We start from the raw sequence: 25,452 nt of genomic DNA, 5'->3' as shown, positions 1-25,452 counted from the left end.
ATGTTTCCAGGACAGCTGCATTTTTAAATTTCCCCTTTGCCTACACCTACCTCAGGGGAGTTTTTTCTGAGCCATTTGCCTTAGCAAGCCAACACAAGGGAGTTGACAAGGTGTCCAGCCATGTCCCCACTCTTCCGTCCCTTCAGCTGGAAGGCTTGTGTCCCCAGGATGGGGTGGTGGGGCGGCTGTCACGCCAGCACCTTCCCTAGGAAGGCCAGGTTACCCAGAGATGGGCAGCATACAAAGGGAGATAAAGGGCAGTCCTTTTAAAGCAACTCCAAATGACTTTACTCAGTAACAAGGCCACGGGCAGAAGTGGGCTGTGCTCCGGCATCCAGCTCTGTGGACGCTGTAGTTCTCACGAGACAAGAGGCTGCCCGTGCCAGAAATGAGCAAGCCTGAAAGTCTCATGGCTCCTCCACACTGCAGGTGCAAGGCCCAGGACAGCTACTGGGTCTTACAGTCCCCATCGCTGCTGTGGGCTGTCTTTACCTTCTTTAACTCTTTCTGTAGCTCTGACTCAGCTGCCATGACCTCCTTTGGCTTCTGATACTGTGGAGGGGAAGCAGGGAGAAAACAACTCAGTTGCAAGCCCCTGCCGCCACACATCCCCTCTGGCTCGTGGTCCTCCCCGTACTTGAGGAAAGCTGGGTGTGCAGGTCTGAAGGATTTGCTCAGGTCCTATGGCTGGGGAGGAGCAGGCCCAAGATGGCAACCCGAGTCCTGTGATGACTACCACTTCCCCATCATACTCTGCCCTCTTCCCCCCACCCCTACCCCGTGAGCATTGTGGTGTGGATGCCTTTCTTGGCATCCACAGTCTCCACTCCTTCCCCCCCAGATGAGTAGGAGATGCCTGTTCTCCAGCAAGCACACTAAGGGCTCGGGATGCCTGGAGTCAGGGACATGGGTGATGGGAGAGAAACCTCTGCCCGACGCCAAGGCTGGGCAAATCTTACAGAGATTATCAGGGTACAGTTGGCATGAGCAAAGCTCAGCGCAGAGTCGTCCAGAGGAAGCTGGTGTCTGTCCAGGTCAGGAATGGAGAACTTCTTGTAGTATCTGCGGGGACACCAAGAGGCTACTAGGGAACCAGCACAATAACCCTGACAGAACACAGCTCTCCCCAACTTTCTCTACAGCTAGAGAGCAAACAGAGAAACCCACAAGAACAGCCTGTTTTTGAGTTTGTGGTTTTAGACTCAAAAGGACAGTGGTGGCCTTACGGCCAGGCCAACCAGAGGTGAGCAGGGCCAGGCGTCAGTGTGACTCACCATGCAGGGCCACCACTTCCAACTATCCAAAGAGCATCACAAGCCTCATGGGGACACCAGAAAATGCGATGCTGATCCTAACGAGCATCGGTAGGATGTCTAGGGCTGTTTCCCTAAAGCAGTACAATCACTACTTACATGAGACCGCACTGAAAGACTGGGTCACTTTCAATGCCTCACTAAAATGAGTATTAAAACCAGACAAAGTACACCACCAAGCGAGCACTCTCTCTATGGGAAGACTAAAGGAACCTAGGTCTCAGACTCTGGACCCTTTTCCTGGCCTCAGGATCCCACCTCTCCATTCTCACATATATAGCAAGAACAAAACCAACCAGGTAGCAGATCCCTAGGGGAGTGTGGCTGAGAGGGAGGTAAGACGCCCCTGCCTTCCTGGGCAGTTGTCAGTGCTGTAGGAGACAGGACCAGAGATTTTCTCATGCCTGATCCTCGCCTGATGCTTATTAGGCCAGAGCCTAAACAGCCTCACTTGGCAGTTTCCTTGGTGGCATGTGGGCTGGGCACTGGCCAGGGGCTGCTAAAGTCCTCACCTGGACAAGGCATCCCTTTCTGCAGAGGGAGAGGCTGTGTGGGCTGAGGAGGGAAATGCCTCGGGCAGGTACAAACAAACTCAAGAGAAGAGCCCAGAGAGAATGGCTTTTAATACTTCAGAGGGACCTGGCCCTTGTGGTGACAGCTACACTGAGTCCACTTCAAAAGCCCTGATGCCCTGGGGACTCAGAGTTGACATCAATGCAGTGCTTCTGGCCTGTCTTCCCTGCCCAAATCCCTCAGTTCAGAAGAGGCTGGTGGGGGGGCTCTCTTCCCAGGTTCCCCTCTCCCCACCAAGGTGCTGGGACCCAGCGCAGGAAAAGAATGTTTATTTAAAGACTGACAGTTCAAAAGGAGTGGGGGCTGGGGATCCTAATGGTACTGCCAAGTTGCTTTCTTTTCCAAAGCTCTGCCCCAGGGAAAGGCGATCCATCTGCCTGCAACAGGGTGGAATGCCTGCTTCATCCTCTTCCTAGCCAACAGGCTGAGTGAGGGCTTTTCCTGGGGCCCTGGTCTGGCCCGCAAAGGTGGCAGACGCTGATAATAGCAGGGGGTCAAAGGTTAAACAGCAGAGATTAGGTGAACACAAAGGCCGGTTAGGAAGTGTTAACATCTTCCTTGCAAATATACACAGAAAGCAGACCCAGCTGAGAAGCACCTCCCACACCCACTCCCAGGCAGGGCCAATGGAGAAGCAGCCCAGGGTTTGTCCCCACCCCAGCACCCCCCATGGCAACTTCATGGGAACTTAGGGGGGTATGGCTTGCCCCTGTCCTTACCCTACTCCTGCCACTCACTCATCTAGGGAGCACAGGCCTGAGAGGCTTGGTTCTGGTTTACATCTATGGACTGTTTATTGGGTGAGGTTAAGCAATCTCTCCCTAGAGAGTCCTGACATCAGAGCCTGCCCTCTCTGCATGGCCATCCCGTATTCACCTACCCATCTTGGGGTTTGCCAAGACAATAACCAAACTTGAGATTTTCACCAGCGCCTGGATGGCAGGAACCACTGTGCTTCTGGCAGAGTGTCTTCTCGGCCTGCTCTACTTGTGTCCCTGGCCAGTTCCTTGGGACCCCTCACCCTTTCCCTCCCACCATGAATGGAGAAGGGTGCAGAGAGGGTTCAGGGAAAGTCCCTGAGGGAGAGCTGGGGTGGAGTTAGACTGCTGTGGTCAGTTCTGCAATCCCTGCCTCCCACGCCTCTAGCCTGCACATTGGCTTGGCAGGGATCCAGAGAGGTCCCCAGCCAGTCCTGCCCTCAGAGTAGCAGCAGGTAAAGCTCAAACGTCAGGCGCCGGGCACACCATGTCCCTACTTTCTGCTGCCCCTAGAGTCATAGTGAACAGGCCCACACTCAAGGTACTCGGAGGCTTCCCAAAGGGAGTCCCACTGGGTGGCTGGGCACAAGTTATCTGACCACTGAGGCTTGTCTGCTAGTCATGCTTACAAGCATGACTAGCAGTTAGAGCATCGTCAGGGTCAAGGCAGCCAGTGTCTCTTCAGCACCGTGGCTATAGTACAGGGTGCACGAATCTGATGTCAGATTACTCAAAGAACCCATGAGGTGGTGTAAGCATGCTTCGCCTAAGTGAGAAGTTGGCCGAAATACCACAGTTGACACATGGCAGAGGCTAGGTTTAAGCCTGTGTCTTCCCAGTCCAGCAGACTCCATCTTTCCGCTGCCAGCTTCCAGGCTGAGGTGTGGAGCCATCTTTATCCAGATAGTCTCATCAGAACCAGATGGTACCGCACAGGAGCCACAGAAACAGTCTCTTCCTTCCCCGACTCATCCTGTTAATGCTGAGGCCAAGGACCACCAGACAGTGGAATCAACTTCTTCAAGCGCAGGGGCCAGGCAGGCACCAACAAGGCAACTAACTGTGTAGCTGTGGCTGGGAAGCACATTCTACAATATTAAAGTGGGGGCACACTTCCAGGTGAACAAAGGCAGAACCCAAGAAAAGCGTGCACTCAAGATGCCTAGGAATGGAGCTAGCAGGCCACACTGTTCTCCTCGGCTCACTTTGTGCTGACTTTCTGTGTTCCTACGACCATTAATGTATAGATAAGAGCAAATGTGTTTTTTGTCTGCCTCTGCATTGTATAATGACCAGGAAAGAGATTTTAAAAGCATTCTGAAAAAAATTAAAGCCTGTGCACGTAAAACACTGTTGTGTCATGTTTGATGACTGAGAGCACAGGCACAGACTGTGTTTCTCTGGGTCGAAGGCAGACACTCCCATTAGGCACAGGAAGGGGCTGGTTGGGTTTGGAGGCCTCTGTAGCTTCCTAACTGACCAGACCTGCAGGGGGCAGGGCTGAGCGTGGTTAGGACTCAGAAACTCGGTATCAATGTGAGCACCAAAACACCGCTTTTCCCCCTTTATGGGGAGCCCTCTTGCTAGGGTACCACTCTCATTCTACCCTGTCCTCACTAGCATCTCAACAGTGTCCCCAACCCCTGCCACGGGGTGCTGGAATGCCCCACTAGCCTCGGCCCCCTGGCCAACAGCGCCACCTACGGCATAGATGGCATACGTGTGCAAGAGACGGGCCCAGAGGATCTGCTCACACATGAATTTTTTGGTGAGCTAGCTAGCCTCTCTTCTAGCACTTGCTTGTAATCACATTTCTGCCTGATATCTGTATTCGACAGTGACCTCTGGGGGACAAAAAAGAGGCAGCAGCCAACTCCACAAAGTGCTAAGCTGCAGATTCAAGTGCTATCAGAAGCACTTTTGTTCTCAGTTTGGACCCAGGGCCTCTTACACCAGGGAATGCTTGCTGAAGCACAGAGTTTGTTTTCCTACAGGCAATTTCTCTGTTGTCTGAAATTGCTAAATTCCACTTTAGGCACCGACTCCTGTTAATGATGAGAACAATAACGGGAATAAACTGCCTTTTATCTGAGGACTTCAGTGTGCTTTATAAACGTAAACCCTTATTATTATGACTTTATATTTATAGACAAGGTCCACTACAGGGGCTGCTGGCTGCATGTACAGCAATAATCCTGAAATTAATTCATTCATCTCTGCCCTTTCCCTTGTCCCTTTAACCCTGCCAAAGTGATAGGGTATGGGGCTGCTAAGAGGAAGCTGGGACCCAGGGCTACTCTGGAGGTGGCTGGGTGGTACCCTGCTTCCCTGTAGGAAGGCCTCTTAGACTGAGGGAGACCACCAGACCTGACCACCTGAAGGGGGGCGGCGGGCAGGGAGCACTCTGTAAAGTGGCGAATGGTACATGGGGTTAGGCCCTGTACCCAGCAAGCTGGGTAGTTCAGCAGCTTGTGAATGAGGAGGTAAAACAAAACCAAAGACCCTCCCAAAATGAAGCTCCAGTTTAGAGTTGGCCCCATACTCTCTCCAGCTCAGGGTGGATGGATCCATTTCCAGGCTCTTCAACTGTGACTAGTCAGGGCATCAGAAACCCAAATGTGATCGCACCTTGGCCACCTTCTCTCAGACCTTATCACTCACTGCCTTCACCCAGCAGACAAAGGGAATCTGAGGCAGAATTCCAGAGATTTCTGCGAGCCGAACGTCAGCCCACTTTCCCTTAGTCCAGGGAGCGTAGCGCTGCAGTCTGACACTGTGGGCTCAGACTGCCACCCATGTATGCCTTCCAGGACACGGCTCCCTGCCAACGCGTGAGGTCACCAAGCCAAGTTCACCAGGCCAAGTCTTACCTTAGCACAAAACTACCAGATTGCAAGTTAACGGTCATGTGGTTCCCTTAAACCCCCATTCATTCAACAGACAGTCGCATGAGCTCCAGTGGCGGCCAGGAGCCAAGGCAGAAGCCAGCTGGAGCTCTCCTACGTGACGGAGCCCTGCACGGGTACCTCACACACCCTCAGCTCCCTGAGGTTTACGTTCAGCCTGCCTCCCAGGTCAGGGGCAGCCTCAGACCTCATGCCACTCTACCCCAGCTCGCACACCCTACTCACTTTTTGTTAGTCGTCCTAACAACGACACAGCGCTCCTTCTGAGCCACAGAGACGCTATACACATCCTTTGGGTAGGGGAGATTTCGAATCCGCCACTGGAAACTTGTTTTGGTGTCCTTGCGCATGAAGATGGGCTGTGAAAAGCAAATCAGCCCAGGCTGGCCTTAGACTCAATATGCAGTAGGACGACCTTGAACTTCTGATTCTCCCCATGTTCTGGGATTATAAGCATGTGCTATGATACCTAGTTTATCAAGGACCATTCCTGGGGAAAGGTATGAAGGGTTGACTCCTTTCCCTCCCTGGGCTCTACGCAGAGCCAGACAGGAAGGAAGCCCTCTGCTCTTCTCCATGGCTCCCCTGAAACAGTTGCTTTTGCTGTGACATACGGGGCCTGGAGGCCTTGACCTAGAAGGGCCAGAATAAACCCTTTGGATGGTCACACAAACCTAGTGTGGCTCAGTGGTTAACAAATCATGGTTCCTGCCCTGAGGGGTCACAAAGCTCCCCCTAATCCCCATAAGAAACGGGACAGACGTACATTGGCATTACTCTCCTTGATGAGCTCAGATCCCAGGCTCCCGGCTCCTGAGAGCGCTGGCTCTCCCACTTCAAGCTGCCACTGGCCCAAGGCTCCCAGGGCATTTTTCACACGCCACTTTCTCACTGGGGAGAGAAACAAGGAATGGATTAAAGCTCTTTCCTGCCAAATCTGACAGGACCTTGGCTAACTGGAGCAGGACAAGCCGGGGCTTTGGTCTGAGCCCCGTGCATCTGAGCCAGGAATGGAGGAAGCTGGGAGACAAAACTGGGGCATTTCAGCAGCAGAAGGCTTACAAAGTCCACCTTAAAGGTGGGCAGTCAGCTCTGGGAGGCATGGGCGTGGCACCCAGTAGAAGGCAAGGAGCCAAGAAGGCCGTTTCTACCCACAGGAAATCTGAGTCTCCTAATGCAAGCTTAGCTGTGGTTTGTTGCTTGAGACGTCTGACCAGCAGCCCAGGCTGTTCTCCAACTCCTCCTCCTGCCTTGGCCTCAGGTGTTAGCATTGCAGCTGCGCCAGCACACCCACCTTTGGACGCATTTTCCCCCCTAAAAAACTATGCAAAGGAAAGATGAATTGCGTGAAAGCTGTTGTCCAGATTTGTCTCATGATTCAGAAAGTCCAAATAAAGACATTCATCTATTTCAGGTACACCTGGCTTAAAACAACAAAACCCATTACAGCCCGAAAGTCGTGTTTAAATGTAATCCTGAGCTGGGTGTAACTCAGCAATAGTTTCCCCAAGGGCTAGGTTCAACTTCTAGTGTCGCCATCAACAAATCAAATCTAGGCACATGTTGTATTCTGGCGAGTTTACTTCTTTGTTTTATATGCTCATCTTGTATTTGTTCGCTACATTTTAAATGCATTAACTAAATGTAGGGTTTTCTGTGTTTGTTTTGTAAAATGGATCCTCATAACAGTCTTTACTTTCCCACGTTTTACAGCTCATATATTTGCAAAAGACTTTTTTGTTGTTGATGCTGTTTTTGGCCTCTCCCCTTTAGGTTTGTTTTGTGCTGAAAACTCGTTCTGTGGCCTAGGCTGCTGCTGCTCTCAGGACGACCTTCCTGGCTCAGCATCATGCGTGCTGTGCCACTAGGCCTGGTCTTTCCCGTTGTTCTTTGTCTTTTAAAATAAGACACACATACTCTGGAAATCATAAATCCAGACGTGGGTTCTGTGGGCATTATGGGAAACTGCCAGGATTTCGGTGAGCCCCACTCAGCCCTGTGCTCCTGGCTGATGGAGTGGAGGTTTTACCCCGATCCCCCCCTCCACCCTTCCCTCTCCTTCCCGTTGCAGTAAGAAGCCTGGTGCTTTGGAGCTGGGCAGCCGTTGTGGAAATCCTGCCGCTTCTGAAAGGTCAGGTGGACTACCACAGCTGTTGCCAGGGGTGGGTCTGTTTTCAGGGTGGGGCGGAAGGGGGCAGCGTCAGGCCTACAGGCTTCAGCTGGGCCAATCCTGCACGAGCCACTGCTGTGGGCACAAAAGCCGAACACAGAAGCGTCATGTAAAATTAGAACTTTCCTTTGAACACGGGCTTTTTACAAGGTCTGCTGCATTCTGCAGTGTGGCTTTATTACATCTTAGGGCCAAAATTCTCCCTAGAAACACATTTGCAAGTTTATAATGAAAATTAATAAGGAAGAGTAAAACTTGGAAATATGCTTTCTAGGCACCTTCTTATGTCCACAAATACTTCCCTAAGTGAATGGACTAACCAGGAGTGTATGCAAACCTAGCCACCTAGCTACCTCGCTTAACTGGAAGCCAGCCTCTGGGGTCTCTGTCACAGCTGCAAACAAGTGACAGACGCCTCCTGGCAGCAGCTTACTATGACAAGCTGATGGAGCCTGCTCCCTACCAGCGAAGCTCACGCCTGGATCCTCGAACCATGGACACAGTGCTGTGCAGTTTAGTGGGAGAGCCTTTGCCAAGCATGTGCGAGGGACTGTGAGTTTGATCCTTAGCGCTGGAAAGGAAAAGGGGGAGGGAGACCCAGCAGCAGCTACATAGAGAAGAAAATAAGGCAGGAAATTACTTTTTCCCCAGACATGCTGACAGCAGTCCCGGGGGACAGCTCACGTGGCAGGGCAGGACTACCCAACACCCGAGACCAGTCAGCTTTTTCAAGATAGGGTCTTACTGTGTAATGCTGACAGTCCTGGAACTCGCTGTGTAGACCAGGTTGGCCATGAACTCAGAGATCCACTTGCCTCTGCCTTCCAAGTGCTGCCCGGCAGAACCACCGATTATACGGCAGAACACACTCGCCACAGGAGCAAGTTCGCTCAGGAGCCGCCTAGTCTAACAGCCTTCCTTTGACTTGTTTATTGAGGAGGCATTCTTCCCCACCTGCCCACTCTCCATGCCCTCCCCAACTCCCGGTCTATTCTCCAGGGGACCGAGTATAAAGAATTACTGGGGAACAGGGAGATCTGTTTGCAAGCAACAGTTAAAATTCAGGTCTACTGATCATGGTGTCACTTACTTAGAAGGCTGGCAGGATGGAGGTATAGCCTCCTGGGCTATCCTGGGCTAGATAACAATCCTGTCTTAAAAGGAAACATATCCAGAACTCAGTCATCACTAAAGAGCTAACCAAAGTCTTTAGGTACTCTAAGCAGATGCAACATCATTCCCAAGGGCTCCTCAGCACTTCTTTCCCTTTTTTTTTTTGAGACAGGGTCTCTCTATGTAGTCCCGGTTGTCCCATAACATGCTGTGTAGATGAGGCTAGCCTCATGCTTTCGTGTGCTGGGACTAAAGGTGTGCATCAGCGTGCTGGTTTCCATTTCTATGTGTTAGCCATTAAAGGCCAGGTCTGGTTATCTGAGGGGGCGGCATGGATTACTACCTCCCTGGGCTAGAGAAGCAACAGCCCTGCGTGGGCTGAACTTGTTGCCCCAGGGGCATTACCAGTATGGTCCCTGGAAGCAAGAACCACTGCGGGAGTCCCCTCCTACTCTGCTTTAAGGAATGGCAGCTCAGTCTGCCACAGAAACCTTCCCTAGAAGGGAAATTCATTTCTCACCTTCAAGGCTCCTCAAGGTCACGGGAGCTTGGCATTCTTGGCTGTCTCACTTTAAAAAAAATTTTAACACCTTGGGGAATTATATTCTTCATTAGAGTACAACACAGAGGTTTCCCTTTCCAACCTCCAAGAGGCAAGATTCAGGGAAAGATTCTGAAGTCCTCACTTTTCCCATGCATGTGGACATGAGTGCAAACCACAGCCTTGGGTTTTCTGGTCTCGTCTTTGTTCCTGCACTCAAGGACATCTCCTGCATCAACAGAGGACTGTCTCCACCTGCTGCCGCTCTGATTTGATTATATGTTAAACCCAAACTGGTGTGGGAAAGGCAGCAACCTGGGACGCTGTCACCTCCCCGGCTGAGTCAGGGCCAGTCTCTGAAAAGGAGACTCCCAGTGACCCAGTGAAGGGAAATGTTTCAAGGGGCAATGCCCAGGGGCCTTTTCCCAAGTCAGCAGGAAGCGGGCTGATACCCCAGACTGATGAAAGCACCCCATCTTTCAGGTGGGCTGGAAAGTGGAGGTCCTAAAGGCCTCTTTCCCCAAAGCTTGGAGGCTTGGCCCACTTCCAACACGGATAATTACATTCCCCTTTCCTAAATACTCCCTGCAGCTTAAACTGGATGCAGGATTCTTCTTTTCTGCCCTAAAACACTGCAACATTGCTATGTGGCTATTAAACAGCTGCTGTGGCCCATCCCAGAGGAGGCTGAAGGGAATCGAGTGGGTCATTTATAAAGCCGCTGAAGTGCCTGGGGATGAAAGTACTCAATATCCTCCAAATGCGGCCTGTGGTGGTTAGGCTGGCGGTCAAATACCAAAGCAGATTAAGAGGTAATCCAAATGTAATCGCTGGGGGACGGTCTGCCCTTCAGCCTCGGGCCCCCTGGACACGCTGTGTTCTTCTGGGGGTTGGTTTGATGTTCCGATCATTGTTACAAGGCCCTTCAGCTTTTTCCTCTATGAATACATACAGCGTTCGTTGTGGGGGGTGGGAATGAATAGCCCCGAGAGAATAGGAAAAAAGATGACACTAACATGCTTATTAACACCGACTGGAGAACTTTGTCCCAGACAGATGCACACCTACTGGCAATTCCTCCTCTGTAAATTACTTTCTAGCTTTTTTTTTTTTCTAACAGAAAACCTGTCTGACCAATTATCAAATTTGTATATTTGCTGCAGAAAAAAATAGGAACCATTTCACATACTGCTGAAAAAAACTATATCCATATTTTACTTTATAGTATGCACAAGCACAGGCCAGTCCCGGAACTGTGATTGTGTCTACGTTAATAACCAGGCATGGTGGCATGTGCCTGCAGTCCTGCTTATTGGGAAATGAGGCCTAAGCGCCACTTGAGCCCATGAGTTTGAGGACAGCCTAGGTAATGTACAGAGATCCTGTCTCAAAAACAAACAAACGAACAGAAACTAATATTGGACAGTACCTTGCAAGGCAGCTGGGTGGAGGCTAGGGGAGATAAAAAATAATAAGAAAAGGATCTGAGCTGGGCTTGATAGCTCATCCTTCTACCGCAGCTTTAAGAGGCCCAGCTGGGATGTACGGTGAGTTCCAGGCTACACGGGAGGACCATGTCTCGAGAAAACAAAGACAAAATAAAGCGAGCAGGATTTGAACACTTTCAGCTCTCACACTACACCACTGCACCACTGCACATTGATGTTCAAACGCTTCTTGGGACAGAGCCAGGCCAAGTCTGGCTCAGGCACCATCCAGCTCTGTCATTTTCAACACGTCCTCACTCCTTCACCTGTAAAACGGGGGCATCAGCGCCTGTGTCACAGGGCTTACATGAATATGATCACAAGAAGTAACTCATGAGAAGCCCGGGGATGATGCTCAGTATGTAATTGTCACTGCTGGTAAATCAGCCAAATGGTGAACCATGGCTCTCCTCCGTTCTTGCTGTTAAAAAGACTGTTGAAGGCACCACGGCCTAGCCCAAGCTGTCACCGCCAGAAGTGGAAGGTCAGCGTGGGCATACAGTGCTATGGAAAGAACGCTGGCCTTGTTCTTAATTTTAATTATCACGACCAGGCACGGCAAAGGGGCTGGGTTTGTCTATTTTTTATGGTCTCTGCAGCTCTACCTGCTTTATTTGCTGTGTGGAGAAAAGGATCGACAGGAGGGGCTGGGCAGGAGCTGTGGCTGGGCAGGCGGGTAACGGTAGTGGCTAGCTCACGTGACCTCTGCTTTCATAAGTTCTCCCCTGTTAGGCATTCCAAGGCTGTCACCCCCTGGGAGCACTATAAATTACAATGCATTGTGAGGATATTACTACTGTATTGGTTTCCAACGAATCAGTGTCATATGCTAAACACATCAAGATTTTTAATAGCGCCAGACTAAACCATGGGGACTGGAGCCCAAGCAGCTCATAATAAGCAGGGATCAACACTTCTCAGCAGCTGAGCATGCGCAGGACACACACGGTTTAAGACTGGAGACTGAGGAATATGCAAACCAGGATAACCCGTGTTGTCAGTTCGAGACATTTATGAGCTGTCAGGAAAAGGGAAAAAGAAATTCCCTCGCCAATACTACCTGTCGATCAGACCAGGAAGAAATGAAAGTCAAGACTAAAGACAAGAAAATAACCCAGCCTGTGGCTCCATCATTGGTCTTAGCATTTCAGGTGCAACTTAATAAAGAAACCAGCTCCCACGGCAGACAGCTTTAGGCCCTGGGTCACAGGCCCAGGCACCCAGCTCTGGGAAGTCAGTTAATGCTGATGTGCATACCTGGGAACAGAGAATGGGCAAATCAAATAATCCCCTGAAATCCGAGCTGGAACTCCTATTTATGAGCCTATTCTTAAGGAGGGGGAATCTGCGGGAAGAAAAACAACAGTGCCGCAAAATCACCACTTTGCATCACTCCTCAAGGTGAGGGTCATATTTAATAAGGTGTCAGGGTGTCGTCCAGGAGGCAAAGTCAGAAGCTGCCACATCTGCTTGCCCTTGTGGTGAGGCTTCAGGAAGCAAGAGAACAAGCAAGCACAAGGCTTGCAGTACAAGCCTTGCCTCTGCCCCTGCTCTCCTCTCCACAGCCTCCTCTGCGGTGCACATTTCCAGTGGTTTCTTGTGAGGCTACTAGTCCCGCCTGAAGAGGTGGGGGCGAGCTGCGCCCGGCGAGGAACTCCACACTCTTCTCAGAGCAGTCTTGCCCCAAGGACCTCCCTCTCCCTACCGTGCACGCTGCATGCCGAGTCCCCCTCAAGCCTAAGGATCTCCACGGCCCCACGAGCTGCTGAGGGTCCCCTGGGAACCCACACTTACCAAGCAGCTCACTCGTCTTCTCATCGTATTCTTCCGCCATTTCCTTCCCGTCGGGGAACAAATAGTGCACCATCCTCTTCCCTACACACAGAGCAGAGAGCACCTTACCTCAAAGTCTCCCTTTGCCTTGCTCCCTGCAGACTGAGGTGGCTACACCCCTTCCCCTCCCCAAAACAGCAACAGCCCCCAGAACCTCTGCCAGAGGCCAACTCATGGCCACCGTGGCTTTAGGATGTGCCCTGGGCTCCCTGCCCTTTTCTGAACATGTTTTTGCTCCCAAAGCTATGCTTCTCTTCCCAACAGTAGAAGGTCCATGCAGGATACGTCACTTCTTCCTCTGTGCCCCTCACCATTTGCGGCTACCTCACAGCATCTACCCCACCGGGACAGCGGTACAAGCACCCAGGGCTGTATACTCTGACGGAGCTGTTTCTCAAGACAGCCACTTCCTCACTGCCACACTGCCTCGCTGCCTCCCCCCGCATCCCCAGGCCATTCCTAGCACACAGCCCAGGGTGCTATCATCATGTATTTTCTTCCCGACACACACTTGGTTTACATCTCTTTCGTGAGTCTTTGGTTATTGCTTGTCTCGTCCATTGAATGGGGGGGGGGGGGAGTGTCCATGGTTTCCCCAAGATTGGCCATGGTACCTGGTACATAACAGGAGCTCAAACGCTGAGAGAATGAAAAACCATCGATGTACCATCCATTAAAAAGACTGAAGAACCCAAGGGAGCCTCCAGGCCCACAAGCACTTGCTCAAGGGGAGAGCTGTGTCACTTCTCCTTTTTCTTATAGGTAAGCAGAGACGGACCGAGGAAAGGGGCTTGTGCCGGCGTGTTCTCCACCAGCTTCAAGAATGAGAGTGCCCTACGGTGGCTTCTCTGGTGTAACGTCCTCCTCTGGGGCAAACTGTTTCCCTGACTCATTCCTATTTCAGGCAACTTACCCCAAAATTTGCAAGGCCTCTTGGCAGGCCCGAGGTGTCAACACCCTTAACAATCTGAATGGCTCACAGAGACGAGCGCTTGTTCGGCCGGCATGCGGAACTAAGCCTGAAAGCTCAGTGCCCTACACAGATAGCTAGGTGTGGCTGTGCATGCCTGCAAACCCAGCAATGCCGGGCCAGAGACAGGCGGGTCCCAAAAGCCGAAATGGTGAGCTTCTGTTTCAGTGAGAGAGGCTGCGATGGGCAGGGAGTGACAGAGGGCTGAAGGGAAAGCCTGTGGCCTTCACACGCCTGGCAGCCTGCTAAGGCCTCTGTGTGCGGACACATGGTGTATGCTCCTGCACGCTTACACGCAGGCATCACATACAAATATACCACACTCCCCAAATACTGCCCTCTGACCAAAAGCCACAAAAGCAGATTTTTACCATCCACTAGTATAGTCATGTGCAAAGCAGCATTATTCACAACAGTCAAAAAGCAGAAGCAACCAGAGTGCCCGCCAGCAGACTCGATAGTGGAGCTCACGCACGTACGTACGCGCACGCACACAGTGAAATAGCTTTCTAAAAGGAGGAGGAGGTTGGGGGAGAGAATGCAGTCAGCACAGAGCTTGCCACTCAGGTATGAGAAGCTGAATTTGATCCCCAGCATTCATACACAAAATCCTGGGCAGTGACTTGCATACAACCCCATGACTGGGGAGCTGGGGACAGAAGGGTCCTGGGGCTCGCTCACTGGTCAGCTAGCCAGGCCCAGTCAGTAAGCCATGACTGGTGAGAGAACCTCTCTCGAAATGAGGTGAAGATCAGCAAGATGGCTGAGCTGGTGAAAGACGATGTCGCCAGGCCTGATAACCTGACTGACCCAGAACTCACATGATAGAGGGAAAGAACCAGTTCCCACTGTGGGAACTGTGGGAAAGACACCCAAGGTTAACCTGCAGCCTCCCCAGTAGCACATACAAAAAATAAAAAGGAAATTCTGACACAAGTGACAACATAGTGAACCTTGAAAAACTTTTGCTATGTGAAATAATAGTATTTGATTCCATTTACATAATTAAATACCATTTGATCCCATTTACATGAAGCTCTTAGCTTAGTCAGATTAGCTGAAACACAGAAGTAGAATGGCGGTTGCTAGGGGCTGGTTGCTAGGGGCTGGGGAGACCAGTATGGAGTCATGTTTTCTGGGTACGGAGTGCTGCTTTTGAGAATGAAAAGTTTTGAAGCTGGAAGGTGGTGACAGTTGCAAAACAACGTGAATGCCCTTACTGACACCTCACTGTGTACCTAAAAAGGGCTGCAACGGCAAATTTTATACTATATGTATTTTTTAACACAATAAAAACAAAAGCTGTGTCAGGTGTGACACTAGGGAGGCAGAGGCAGAGGCAGAGGCAGAAGGACCTCTTGTGCCTTCAAGGCCAGCACGTTTTAGGCCAGCCAAGACCCTATCTCAAAATAAAGCAAAGACAAACCTCAAATCTGCACACCGTGAGATTGCAGCATGCCCCAGTTTCTGCATATCTCTTCACTTTCTTCATTTCCTCTGACAGCCTCTTGAGAAGAGAGATTCCTATTTACCCCGCATCCTGGCACCTGGACAGTGAAGCCAGTGTCTGAATGGTGGCTGTTTCTCAACGCGTAACGTTTGCTAGTCCTCAATAACTGGCCATACATCCAGATTCCCTTGCCTCTACACGTGATCCATTCTTCCACACACAGTCATCCCTTCAACTCCACTTACAAATAACTATTAATAAATCTTCATGGGAGCTGGGCGCAATGGCACACACCTGTAATCCCAGCACTCAGGGAGGCAGAGGCAGGTGGAGCTCTGTGAGTTCTGAGGCCAGCCTGGTCTGTAATGTGAGTCTAGGACAGCCAAGGCTACACAGAGGAAAAACCCTGTCTCAAAACCTGCCCCTCCCCACCCAAAAAAAATTTTATTTTGGACTGGAAATATCACCGCTTTTGTTTGGTGGTTATCCAAAGAGAACATTTTATGTTCACCTTCCTGTTTTCTTAGCATCTCACACAATATCTCACTTCCCTTCCTCCTTCCCTCTCTCTCAAGCTGGGGTCTCCTGCTTCAGCCTCCTGAGTGCAGAGATTACAGCCTTTGCTTGCTAAAACTCCAACCTCTAATTAACGCAAGCTGCTGTTGAGCTACACGTGGCTGTTTTTGTTTGTTTGTGGTTATTTTCTATCTGCTAGTCTAGCACATAGTCCAGGCCTCCCTAAGAGCTGCAGTTAGGAACAAATGACACCTGCTTTTAGTTTCCATAAACTTCAGGCATCTGCCTGTGGATGTGAAGTCCCCAGCTGTTAGCTCTAACGGCGGCAAAGCCTCAGGAATTCGGACCTAATTCACCCTGGCTGCCAAGTGGTCAGGGAGAGAGCTCTGAAGTACACGGGACCTAACACTGGCCAGCTGCAGGATGGGGAAAGGCATGGCTTCAAACTCCTGTTCCTAGTCATTTGCACCTTGGGCCTTGTTCTCTCTCCCCTGAAGAGCAGAGGACACTTAGAAACCCACTTTATAAACACAGTTGGGACGGACTTCAGAAACAGCAGTGGCGGCCACCCACTTCATTTTACACTTGAAGAAAACGAGGTCCTAACAAATTAAGAGTCCATGGAGAATCCATAGTGTTAGTTGATCTAAAACCCAGGTGTCAAGCCCAGGCACACACCTGTAATCCCAGCACTCTGGGAGGCAGAGGCAGGTGGATCGCTGTGAGTGCAAGGCCAACCTAGTCTACAAAGTTAGTTCAGGACAGCCAAGGCTACATAGAGAAATGCTATCTCGAAACAACCAACGAATCAACTAACTAACCAACCAACCAATAACCCTGGTGTCCCTCCTTTCTATGCCGCTGGGCTGCCATCATCGTCAGGACCCCCAAACCGAGGTGCATGGGGTCCCAGGTCATGATACAGTTATACCTGACTATCTGCAAAACCTGGGTCTTGTTTAAAACTTGCCCTGGATTTCAGTTTCCTCCGGGAAATTAGCCTCTTGGTGCAGCCCTGAGGTACGCTGTTGAGCGTAAAATGAACTGCTGAGAATTACCACCAAAACTCTGAGCGCGGCGAGATGGTGTAAGGAAAATTAGAGGTTGGTGACCGGAGACTCGCTGGGCCTCAGTTTCCTCCTCTGCAAATGCAGGAAGGTGGCGAGACGGCTGCCAGCTACACTTCCAGCTCTGCCCACCCAGACTGAGGCCCTCCCTGGGGTCGGCGGCGCCAGAGCCCGCCCTTGGGTCGGGGAGCACGAGTTACCATCCTGCAGCAGCGCCGTCTTCTCCGCCGACCGCAAACTCTCCAGCCAGCTAGTCACCGCCATCTTCCCTCCGCCCAGAAACGCGCCCGGCCACTGCCATAGCAACTGCCTGGCTGGCGATCACTTCCGGATGACCTGGAAGGTGTTCTGGGAACGTACTTTTAAATCCCTCCCCGCTCCCCTCCCCCCTCCCGCCCCATCCGTTTTCATTGGCTCCCATGGTGAGTTTATGTCTCTTTGCCGGGAGATTCTGGCCTACTGCGGACCGGTCCTGGGGCCGGGTCGGGTGGGGACGCTCCCAGGGCTTTTTCAAGGGTGTCAGCACCAGCACTGTTCTGGCCCCAGCTGGGAGTCCCTGACTCACGCCAGCTGCGCCAGCGGGGGATGTGAGTCGTCTACCCCAGTCTTGCCCACTCCCAGCTGTGAGGGCTGCTACACCCTACACCTGCTGCGGCTGCCCCCACCTCCCTGCAGCTGCCGGGCTCAGAACACAGCCTCCCTCACGAGGAGGCTGCGACGGGGCCAGGTGCACGCGTGCCCACGGTTTTCCCTGAAGCCTCACCCCCCCCCCCCCCCAGGTTCTTCTCCGCGAATGCGCAATGAGGCTAGAGAAAGACGACGTGAGGCCACCTGTGCGCGTGCCCTTCAGACTCCACTTCTCTAGGGGAGATGAAGACTCTCCTACAGATGTAGTCCCTTTTCTTAGCCCGTGTTATTTTAACAAGGTTTCTTGGAAGTGGAAGCAGAGGCTGATTCTGGGCTGGATCATCTGGGCCTCCTCCCTCCAAGATTGTTTCCCTTAGGTCCAAAGGCCATCGCCACCCCTGGCCCCCAAAATAGTCCCAGCCTTTCCCTGACTTCCCTCAATACTGTTAACACGGAAAGGCTGGTGTGTGTGATGCTCAGATTAAATCCCTGAAGTTTAGCTGGGGTTTCTGAGACCCCAGGATCTGTTACCCTCAAAGCTCATCTCTGTAGGCCAAATGGCCTGGGGGCGGCCGTCAATTTTGGATTTCTTATGACATCTCTCCTTAAACAGACGGGTCAGGATCCAGGTACTTCAATGGACCCCCAGGGTATCTTGAAGGCATTTCCCAAGCGAAAGAAAATTCATGCAGATCCAGCGCCAAAAGCACTTGCAAAGATTCCCAAAAGGGAGGCTGGAGAAGCTGGAGGTGAGCCTCTGCCCCCCACCTCAGAACTCATGCACCTGAACTCTCAGCCTTCCTGTTGTTTTTCATCCAGAAAAACGGAAGTGGCCCTACCTGTGCAGGGGTCAAAATCTCCTTTTTACCCACCTTGTGTTAGCTTTGGTTTCTGTCCTCTTCTTTTGTTTAGGGTCTCGTTGTAACCTTGACCTTGCTGTATTGTTGAGAATGACCTTTAGCTCCTGATCCTCCTGAGTGCTGGGTTTACAGGTGTGCAGCACCTGCAGCTGGCACTTCATCTTTTGATTTTGTTTTTTGTTTTTCAAGACAGGGTTTCTCAGTGTAGTCCTGGCTACCCTGGAACTCACTCTGTAGACCAGTCTGGCTTCAAACTGAGAAACTCATTTGGGCGTGGTGGCACTTGCCTTTAATCCCAGCACTCAGGGAGGCAGAGGCAGGTGTATTTCTGTGAGTTCAGGCCAGCCTGGTCTACAAAGCGAATCCTGAGAAACACTGTCTCAGAAAAACGAAACAAAAAACTGAGAAACCCTGTCTTGAAAAAAACAACAACAAAAGAAAGTTTGCTACATGTTTGTAGTAGAATCCCTTGAAAGCATTTTGCTCTCTGGGTGGCAGGAAAATGATTACTTTGAAGGGAGGTGACTTCAGACTATTCATTCAGACTTTATCTGAAAGTTTCTCAGCTCAGTGACCTGTGATCCCAGCACTTGGAGGTAGAGACAGGAGAATTAGAAGCTCAAGGTGTTGTCCTTTGTTACATAGTGTGCTTGAGACGAGCCTGGGCTACATGAGACCCTGTCTCAAACAATAGTAACAGCAATAATAAATTATTTTAGTAATAGCGCTTGGATGTCCTCTCCACAGATTGGCTGAGCTCCCTGAGGGCCCACATCATGCCCACTGGCATCGGACGAGCCCGAGCTGAACTCTTTGAGAAGCAGATTGTCCAGCATGGTGGCCAGATCTGCCCTGCCCAGGCCCCGGGAGTCACCCACATTGTGGTGGATGAAGGCATGGACTGGCAGCGGGCACTCCGGCTCCTCAGACTGCCCCAGCTACCCGCTGGTGCTCAGCTGGTGAAGTCAGCCTGGCTGAGCTTGTGCCTGCAGGAGAGAAGGCTGATGGACACAGATGGATTCTGCCTCTCCATCCCCAAGAGGTGGGCCGCTCCTAGCCTTTCACAAGGGTTTGTTAAGAACATTTGAGTTTCCATCTTGAGTTAGTCAAAAACAACTACTTTTTAAATTGGACATACGTGGAAACCAAGGTTTCTGTGTAAAGAAAGATGGGGAAAGAAGGTGAGGCTTCTGATATCCTAACTGCCTGTGACCTCCCCGTGCCCACTAGGTCCTTGGACCAACCACAGCCTGGTAAGGCAGGCCAACATGCTTCTGCTCCAGGCACCCAGGGGGTTCTACCCCAGACAGCCCTCTCCGTGTCCCCTCCTCACACCGGAGCTGCGTCTCCTCCCCCAAAGGCAGAGAAGCCACCAGGAACCCAATCCCAGGTGAGGATCCTCCCAGCTCAGGGCCCTGATCACAGAAGTGGAAGGCCCTGGAGGCTAACCAGAACGTTCTAGGTCTGTCTTGATTATGCAGCTGCTCAGCTCTTCCTACCATCACTCCGGCATCCACCAGGCCATGTCTGCCATACACCCCTGGGAAACCCAGGCAGGGCTGGCTCTATTGGAAGCCCTGGGGAACATGGCCTTACACTGAAGAAGACACAAGCCCAGAGCGGTGGTTGCAGCCTCTTCCTTGAGTCAGAGCGGGAGGCGCCTACCCACCAAACAACCCTCATTTTTGAGGAGCACACAGATTTATTGTTTCTTCTATTTACAGCTCAGCTCAGATGATGAAACCAGTGATGGGGAAGGGCCCCAGGTTAGCCCAGCAGATCTGGAGGCCTTGATCAGTGGGCACTACCCGACCCTCCCTGAGGAAGATGGTGGGCTCAACCCAGCCCCAAGAACCCTGGATAAGTGGGTCTGTGCACAGCCCTCAAGCCAGAAGGCAACCAATTACAACCTGCACATCACAGAGAAGCTAGAAGTGCTGGCAAAAGCCTACAACGTCCAAGGTGACAAGTGGAGGGCCCTGGGCTATGCCAAGGCCATCAATGCCCTCAAGAGCTTCCACAAGCCTGTCAGCTCCTACCAGGTACTTGGCAGTTGGGGAAGAGGTCTCCTCTTTACTAACTAGTGCTTAATGGCAGCACTCACCACGGGCAGCAAATTTAGTGGTTAAGATTTCATAATGGCGGGGATCTACACACAGAGATACATTGATAAAAGAAGAAAAAAAAATAAGCAATAGTGGAAACAGACCAACAAAATTGTTAGGACTGAGAAATGGTACTTAGGGGTTCATTACACTGTTCCCTCTACTTCTGAGTATTTTTATGTGATAAGTTTAAAGCCAGGGATGGTGTCTGTGTTAGACTCGGAGCCCATTAATTGGGAACTCTAGACAAGTTACTTACTCTGTCAGTTTTCCAATCACTTGAAAGGAATTAATAACAGGCTATTCACCGTGTTATTGCAAGGTCAGAAGATGGTCCTAGTAGCACAGAATGGCATACACTGAGTCCCCAGTCACTGTGCTACAGTGAACCCCGAGTTAGTGCAGTGAGCCCCTAGTCAGTGAGGTGCAGTGAGCCCCAGCCAGTCAGTGCAGTGCAGTGAGCCCCAGTCAGTCAGTCAGTGCAGTACAGTACAGTACAGTACAGTGAGTCCCAACCCCCCAGTCAGTATTGTGCAGTGAGCCTCCAATCAGTGCAGTGCAGTGAGCCCCCAATCAATGCAGTGCAGTGAGCCCCAGTCAGTCAGTGCATGAGCCCCGGCCAGTCAGTGCGGTGCAGTGAGCCCCCAGTCAGTGCAGTGCAGTGAGCCCCGGCCAGTCAGTGAGGTACAGTGAGCCCCCAGTCAGTCAGTGCGGTGCAGTGAGCCCCGGCCAGTCAGTGAGGTACAGTGAGCCCCCAGTCAGTCAGTGCGGTGCAGTGAGCCCCCAGTCAGTGCAGTGCAGTGAGCCCCGGCCAGTCAGTGAGGTACAGTGAGCCCCCAGTCAGTGCGGTGCAGTGAGCCCCGGCCAGTCAGTGAGGTACAGTGAGCCCCCAGTCAGTGCGGTGCAGTGAGCCCCGGCCAGTCAGTGAGGTACAGTGAGTCCCCAGTCAGTCAGTGCGGTGCAGTGAGCCCCGGCCAGTCAGTGAGGTACAGTGAGCCCCCAGTCAGTGCAGTGCAGTGAGCCCCGGCCAGTCAGTGTGGTGCAGTGCAGTGAGCCCCTAGTCAGTCAGTCAGTGCAGTGCAGTACAGTACAGTGAGTCCCAACCCCCCAGTCAGTGCAGTGCATGAGCCCCAGCCAGTCAGTCAGTGCAGTGTAGTGAGCCCCGGCCAGTCAGTGCGGTGCAGTGAGCCCCCGTCAGTGTTGGTGCATAGTTGTGATGATGGTGGTGGCAGTTGTGATGGTGATGAGCTGTCATTTTCTCTATCTCATTTTGTAATTATGGTTTTGTCATGTTTTTTTTCTTCTTTTCTTTTTCTTTTGGAGACAGTCTCTCTAGTAGCCCTGCCTGAACTCACAGAGATCTGCCTGTGCCTCTGCCTCCAGGAGTTCTGGGAGTTAAGGCATGTACTACCATGCTTGGCCACTTTCTCTCCTTTCTCTTGCTGGTGTCTGGGCACCAAAGGACAGGTTCCCTATGGTTGCTGGTCTGGCAGATAAGCCCCTCCTCTGGCTGTCCCCTCCTAGCTTCTCACTCGTCCTCCTCTGTGCCACTTCCTAGGAAGCCCGCAGCATTCCGGGAGTCGGCAAGCGGATGGCTGAGAAGATCATGGAGATCCTGGAGAGCGGGCATCTGCGGAAGCTGGACCACATCAGTGACAGCGTGCCTGTCTTGGAGCTCTTTTCCAATATCTGGGGAGCCGGGACTAAGACTGCCCAGATGTGGTACCAACAGGTCATACCCAGCCACTTCAGTGTTGCTCTGCGGCGGAGTCTCTGCCACACATCCCTTCCTGTCCACCTCAGGAACCTGCGTCCTGTGTTTTCCCAGTCCAACTCCAGGGACTCCTGAGTTCACCTTGGTCCTCTCCTGTCCCCAGAACAGTTGTGTGGCTTAGTGCCTTTGACATGTGAACAGACATTACTCTGCCCTGCAGACCAACAAGGGATTTTCTGGTTTTAGTTTGTTTTTTTGGCTTACTATGTAGACCAGGCTGGCCTTGAACTCATAGAGATTTACCTGACTCCAGTAAGGGACTTTCTAAGGAGCTCAGTCTTTGAGCTCCATATCTAGAACAATGGCTCCCAAACTTGGCCATGCCAAGAATCATCTTGGGAGTTTGAAGGAGTGAAGCCCAGACCCATTTTAGACCAAGGAATGAGGGACCAGCACCTCCAGTTATGGCCTGCCCCACTGAGTAGCGGCTGGACTTGATTGGTCCTGCCGTATGTCTTCCATGGCAGCCGCTGTGACAGGCGTCTATCTGTGTCTTCTGGTCCCCACACTTCATTAGTCCTGGGTCCTCACAGCCTCCTCTCTGGCTGTTTTTTTCCAGGGCTTTCGAAACCTAGAAGATATCCGAAGCCTGGGCTCCCTGACTGCTCAGCAGGCCATTGGCTTGAAGCACTATGATGACTTCCTGGACCGCATGCCCAGGGAGGAGGCTGCAGAAATCGAGCGGACGGTAAGCACAGCTCCCTGAGCACCAAGGACGTCAGGTTGGGGGCAGGCACTGCCAGGCCAGCCCTGTGGGGGACGGTGTCAGGGTCAGAGAGGATGAGCACTGTGCATCTGTAGCCTAGAGTGGAGGCAGGCACAAGTCTCAAGGCCTGAATTTGTGCTTCACAGGTAGAGCATTACTGAGCATGCCCAAGACCCATATCCTCTCCCCCACACCTGCACCACAGAAAGAAAAAGAAAATTCTAGTTGGCCAAGAAATACAGTTTGGCCAAGTTAAAGGTTTGGTTCAGGGCTGGGGACTAAGTTTTTAAGTTTATGAACAGTGTTGAGTCAAGGGAGAAAGGGTATAGTAGGATATCCGGGTTGTTTGTTCAGCTGGCATGGGAGTCAGGCTGGTGAGCGGGCCACACTCTTTCACTTTGGCCCAGCGTCTTGCTGAGTGATAGCTAAGCCAACCTGAACCAGCCTGCGGCCCTGCAGAGGAGTGGTGGGACCAGTGTGGGATGGATGGACAGGCCCTGCTGTGTACCCATCACCAAGCTGCGGTGCTCATGCTGACATATCACTCATCTTCGGTGTCCAGGCACACAGAATACCTGGGTGGCCACCAGCCCCTAGCCCACTGGAGGAGCTCAGCTTCCCACTGCAGCCTGCCCTCTTGAGGGCTCCTGCTATAGAGAGTCTGATGGAGTGCTCATCTAGGCCACCTCTTCCCATTCTCCTGGGAGGCCCAAGAAGGGACAGAAGGGATTATCAGAACTGCTTGTCAGAAGGCTTGAGGTATCCAGGGCCTCTGAAGCCTCAGTGCAATGGGGCAGGCTACATCTGCATGCAAAAGGCCTCCCAGAAAGGTCTGGGTCTGGTCCTCAGTTAGGTGTCTCAGATCCTTCTGCTAACAGGCCAGCATCCACCCCCCTCCGCCAGAAGGCCACAGGCAGCTGCTGTCCTCCCCTTCCCACAGGTGCAGTGATGTTCCGTGCCTCACTTTCTCCCCACCGCCCCCGCTCACTGCCATCAGCTCCAAACTCGTAGGCAGCTTGAGCTGCAGGGCCTTGGCCTTTGATACTAATGGAGCTTCACAGGCCCGGTCACTGGGTGTGGGTCATGGCCAGACCCTAGGAGTGTCCCTTTGCTCTTACACGGAGCCCTCCTGCCGAGGCAGAGGCAGTTTCCTGGGGCCTCTTCAGGCTTGCCCTTCCCGCACCCCAGGCGCCCCTCAGCTTGCCCTGAGGCGTGGGGATAAGGCTGGGGCAAAGGCTCTGTGAGTACGGGAGAGGCCCACCGCCTGTCCTCCCTGCTCTTCCCCAGGTCCGGGTGTCAGCCCAGGCCTTCAGCCCCGGGCTGCTGTGTGTGGCCTGTGGCTCGTACCGACGGGGGAAGGTGACCTGCGGAGATGTAGACGTGCTCCTCACTCACCCAGACGGCCGGTCCCACCAGGGCATCTTCAGCCGCCTCCTCGACAGCCTTCGGCAGCAAGGTACCCGCCCGCCCGCCTTCGGGTGAGCAGGCTGGCAGGGGCCAGCCAGCTCCCAGTTCTCAGTTTGAGACATGCTATGGGGGAGGGTCTTTGCAAGAATCCTACCTCTCCTGGGACCAAGGACACTGCAGAACAGGCACCCAGCCTCCCTGCGGACGGAGGGTCTCACCTGGGCATGGGTCCACGCTCTGTAGACGAGGACTTGGGTCCAGAGGGGCAGGGGTGCTCAGCTCAACGCCGCTAGGAGGAAGCCGGGAATAAAGAACGTTAGGCAACCTGAGAGGGTTAGACGGACAGGGCTGGCTCCCGGCCCTACTAGGACGTCTCTTGCATCGGGCCAGGGTTCCTCACGGATGACTTGGTGAGCCAGGAGGAGAATGGCCAGCAGCAGAAGTACCTGGGTGTGTGCAGGCTCCCAGGGGCTGGGCGGCGGCACCGGCGGCTGGACATCATCCTCGTGCCCTACAGTGAGTTTGCCTGCGCCCTGCTCTACTTCACCGGCTCTGCCCACTTCAACCGCTCCATGCGAGCTCTGGCCAAGACCAAGGGCATGAGCCTGTCAGAGCATGCCCTCAGCGAAGCTGTGTTCCGGAACAGCCAAGGAGTCAAGGTGGGGCCTGGACGCGTGCTGCCCACCCCCACAGAGAAGGACGTGTTCAGGCTCCTAGGCCTGCCCTACCGAGAGCCGGCCGAGCGGGACTGGTGATCTAGGGCTTGGGGAAGGGACAAGGGATGCCATGTGCCCCTGTCACCAGCTGTCCTAGACAGCCAGGCCGGGAGCCTGATTCTGAGAACCTGCGAGCCTTCTCCTGGCCAGGATTAGGCCGCTGCCCCTCTACTTCCGCACTGCTCCTGGTAACAGTTTTTCACGAAGCCTCATCCGGGTGCCTGCTCGCTTCAAACCAGTTTCCTGTGCTGACGACCCAGGCTTCCCTTTTCCATCCAAGACTGAACTAGATGCTTCGAGTCCAGAGAGGCTGTGGGCATGGGGAGGGGGAGCTGCTGTGAGTGCAGCATCTTCCTAGACCCCTCAGGGTGGGAGGAAACCATGGGGAGTCCCTCACCCACTCACTTCCTGTGCCACTGGAGCTGCCTGCTGGGGGTGGCCTGCCCAGACTCTGGGGATGGCTTCTGAGGGCCGTGGGGCCCAATAAAGTGCTCTTGACCTTCAGCCTGCCTGGTGTCCACAAGCTGCCACAGCCCCACCTGGTGCCCCCCACCCCAGCA

General features: G+C 52.6%; 2 protein-coding genes across 5 annotated transcripts; one reads left to right on the top strand and one right to left on the bottom strand.

Moving 5' to 3' along the window:
- Positions 1-264: 264 nt before the first annotated feature.
- On the bottom strand, positions 265-17,046 carry Dpcd (deleted in primary ciliary dyskinesia homolog (mouse)). Of its 3 annotated transcripts, XM_060390515.1 has the most exons (7): positions 16,898-17,013; positions 15,091-15,211; positions 12,656-12,736; positions 6,317-6,441; positions 5,776-5,909; positions 960-1,062; positions 265-552 (listed from the first exon to the last, which is right to left on the bottom strand). In XM_060390515.1, the coding sequence occupies exons 3-7, from the start codon at positions 12,726-12,728 to the stop codon at positions 448-450; spliced, it is 540 nt and encodes a 179-aa protein (XP_060246498.1). In that variant the 5' UTR covers positions 12,729-12,736; positions 15,091-15,211; positions 16,898-17,013; the 3' UTR covers positions 265-447. The 3 variants fall into 3 exon arrangements, with proteins under 3 accessions (XP_060246498.1, XP_021505608.1, XP_021505616.1); XM_021649933.2 differs by lacking the exon at positions 15,091-15,211 and having other exon boundaries at positions 16,898-17,046; XM_021649941.2 differs by lacking the exons at positions 12,656-12,736; positions 15,091-15,211 and having other exon boundaries at positions 16,898-17,045.
- Positions 17,047-17,076: 30 nt separating this feature from the next.
- Poll (DNA polymerase lambda) lies at positions 17,077-25,396 on the top strand. Of its 2 annotated transcripts, none has more exons than XM_021649899.2 (9): positions 17,077-17,119; positions 17,938-18,073; positions 18,932-19,226; positions 19,415-19,574; positions 19,909-20,226; positions 21,848-22,021; positions 22,623-22,751; positions 24,057-24,225; positions 24,567-25,396. In XM_021649899.2, the coding sequence occupies exons 1-9, from the start codon at positions 17,117-17,119 to the stop codon at positions 24,929-24,931; spliced, it is 1,749 nt and encodes a 582-aa protein (XP_021505574.1). In that variant the 5' UTR covers positions 17,077-17,116; the 3' UTR covers positions 24,932-25,396. The 2 variants fall into 2 exon arrangements, with proteins under 2 accessions (XP_021505574.1, XP_021505582.1); XM_021649907.2 differs by lacking the exon at positions 17,077-17,119 and adding an exon at positions 17,145-17,284.
- Positions 25,397-25,452: the final 56 nt, after the last annotated feature.

The sequence above is a fragment of the Meriones unguiculatus genome, chromosome 1 (assembly GCF_030254825.1).
Source record: "Meriones unguiculatus strain TT.TT164.6M chromosome 1, Bangor_MerUng_6.1, whole genome shotgun sequence".
Taxonomy (NCBI): domain Eukaryota; kingdom Metazoa; phylum Chordata; class Mammalia; order Rodentia; family Muridae; genus Meriones; species Meriones unguiculatus.
Note: the sequence above shows the minus strand (reverse complement) of the source record. Positions and strands in the feature narration are given on the sequence as shown.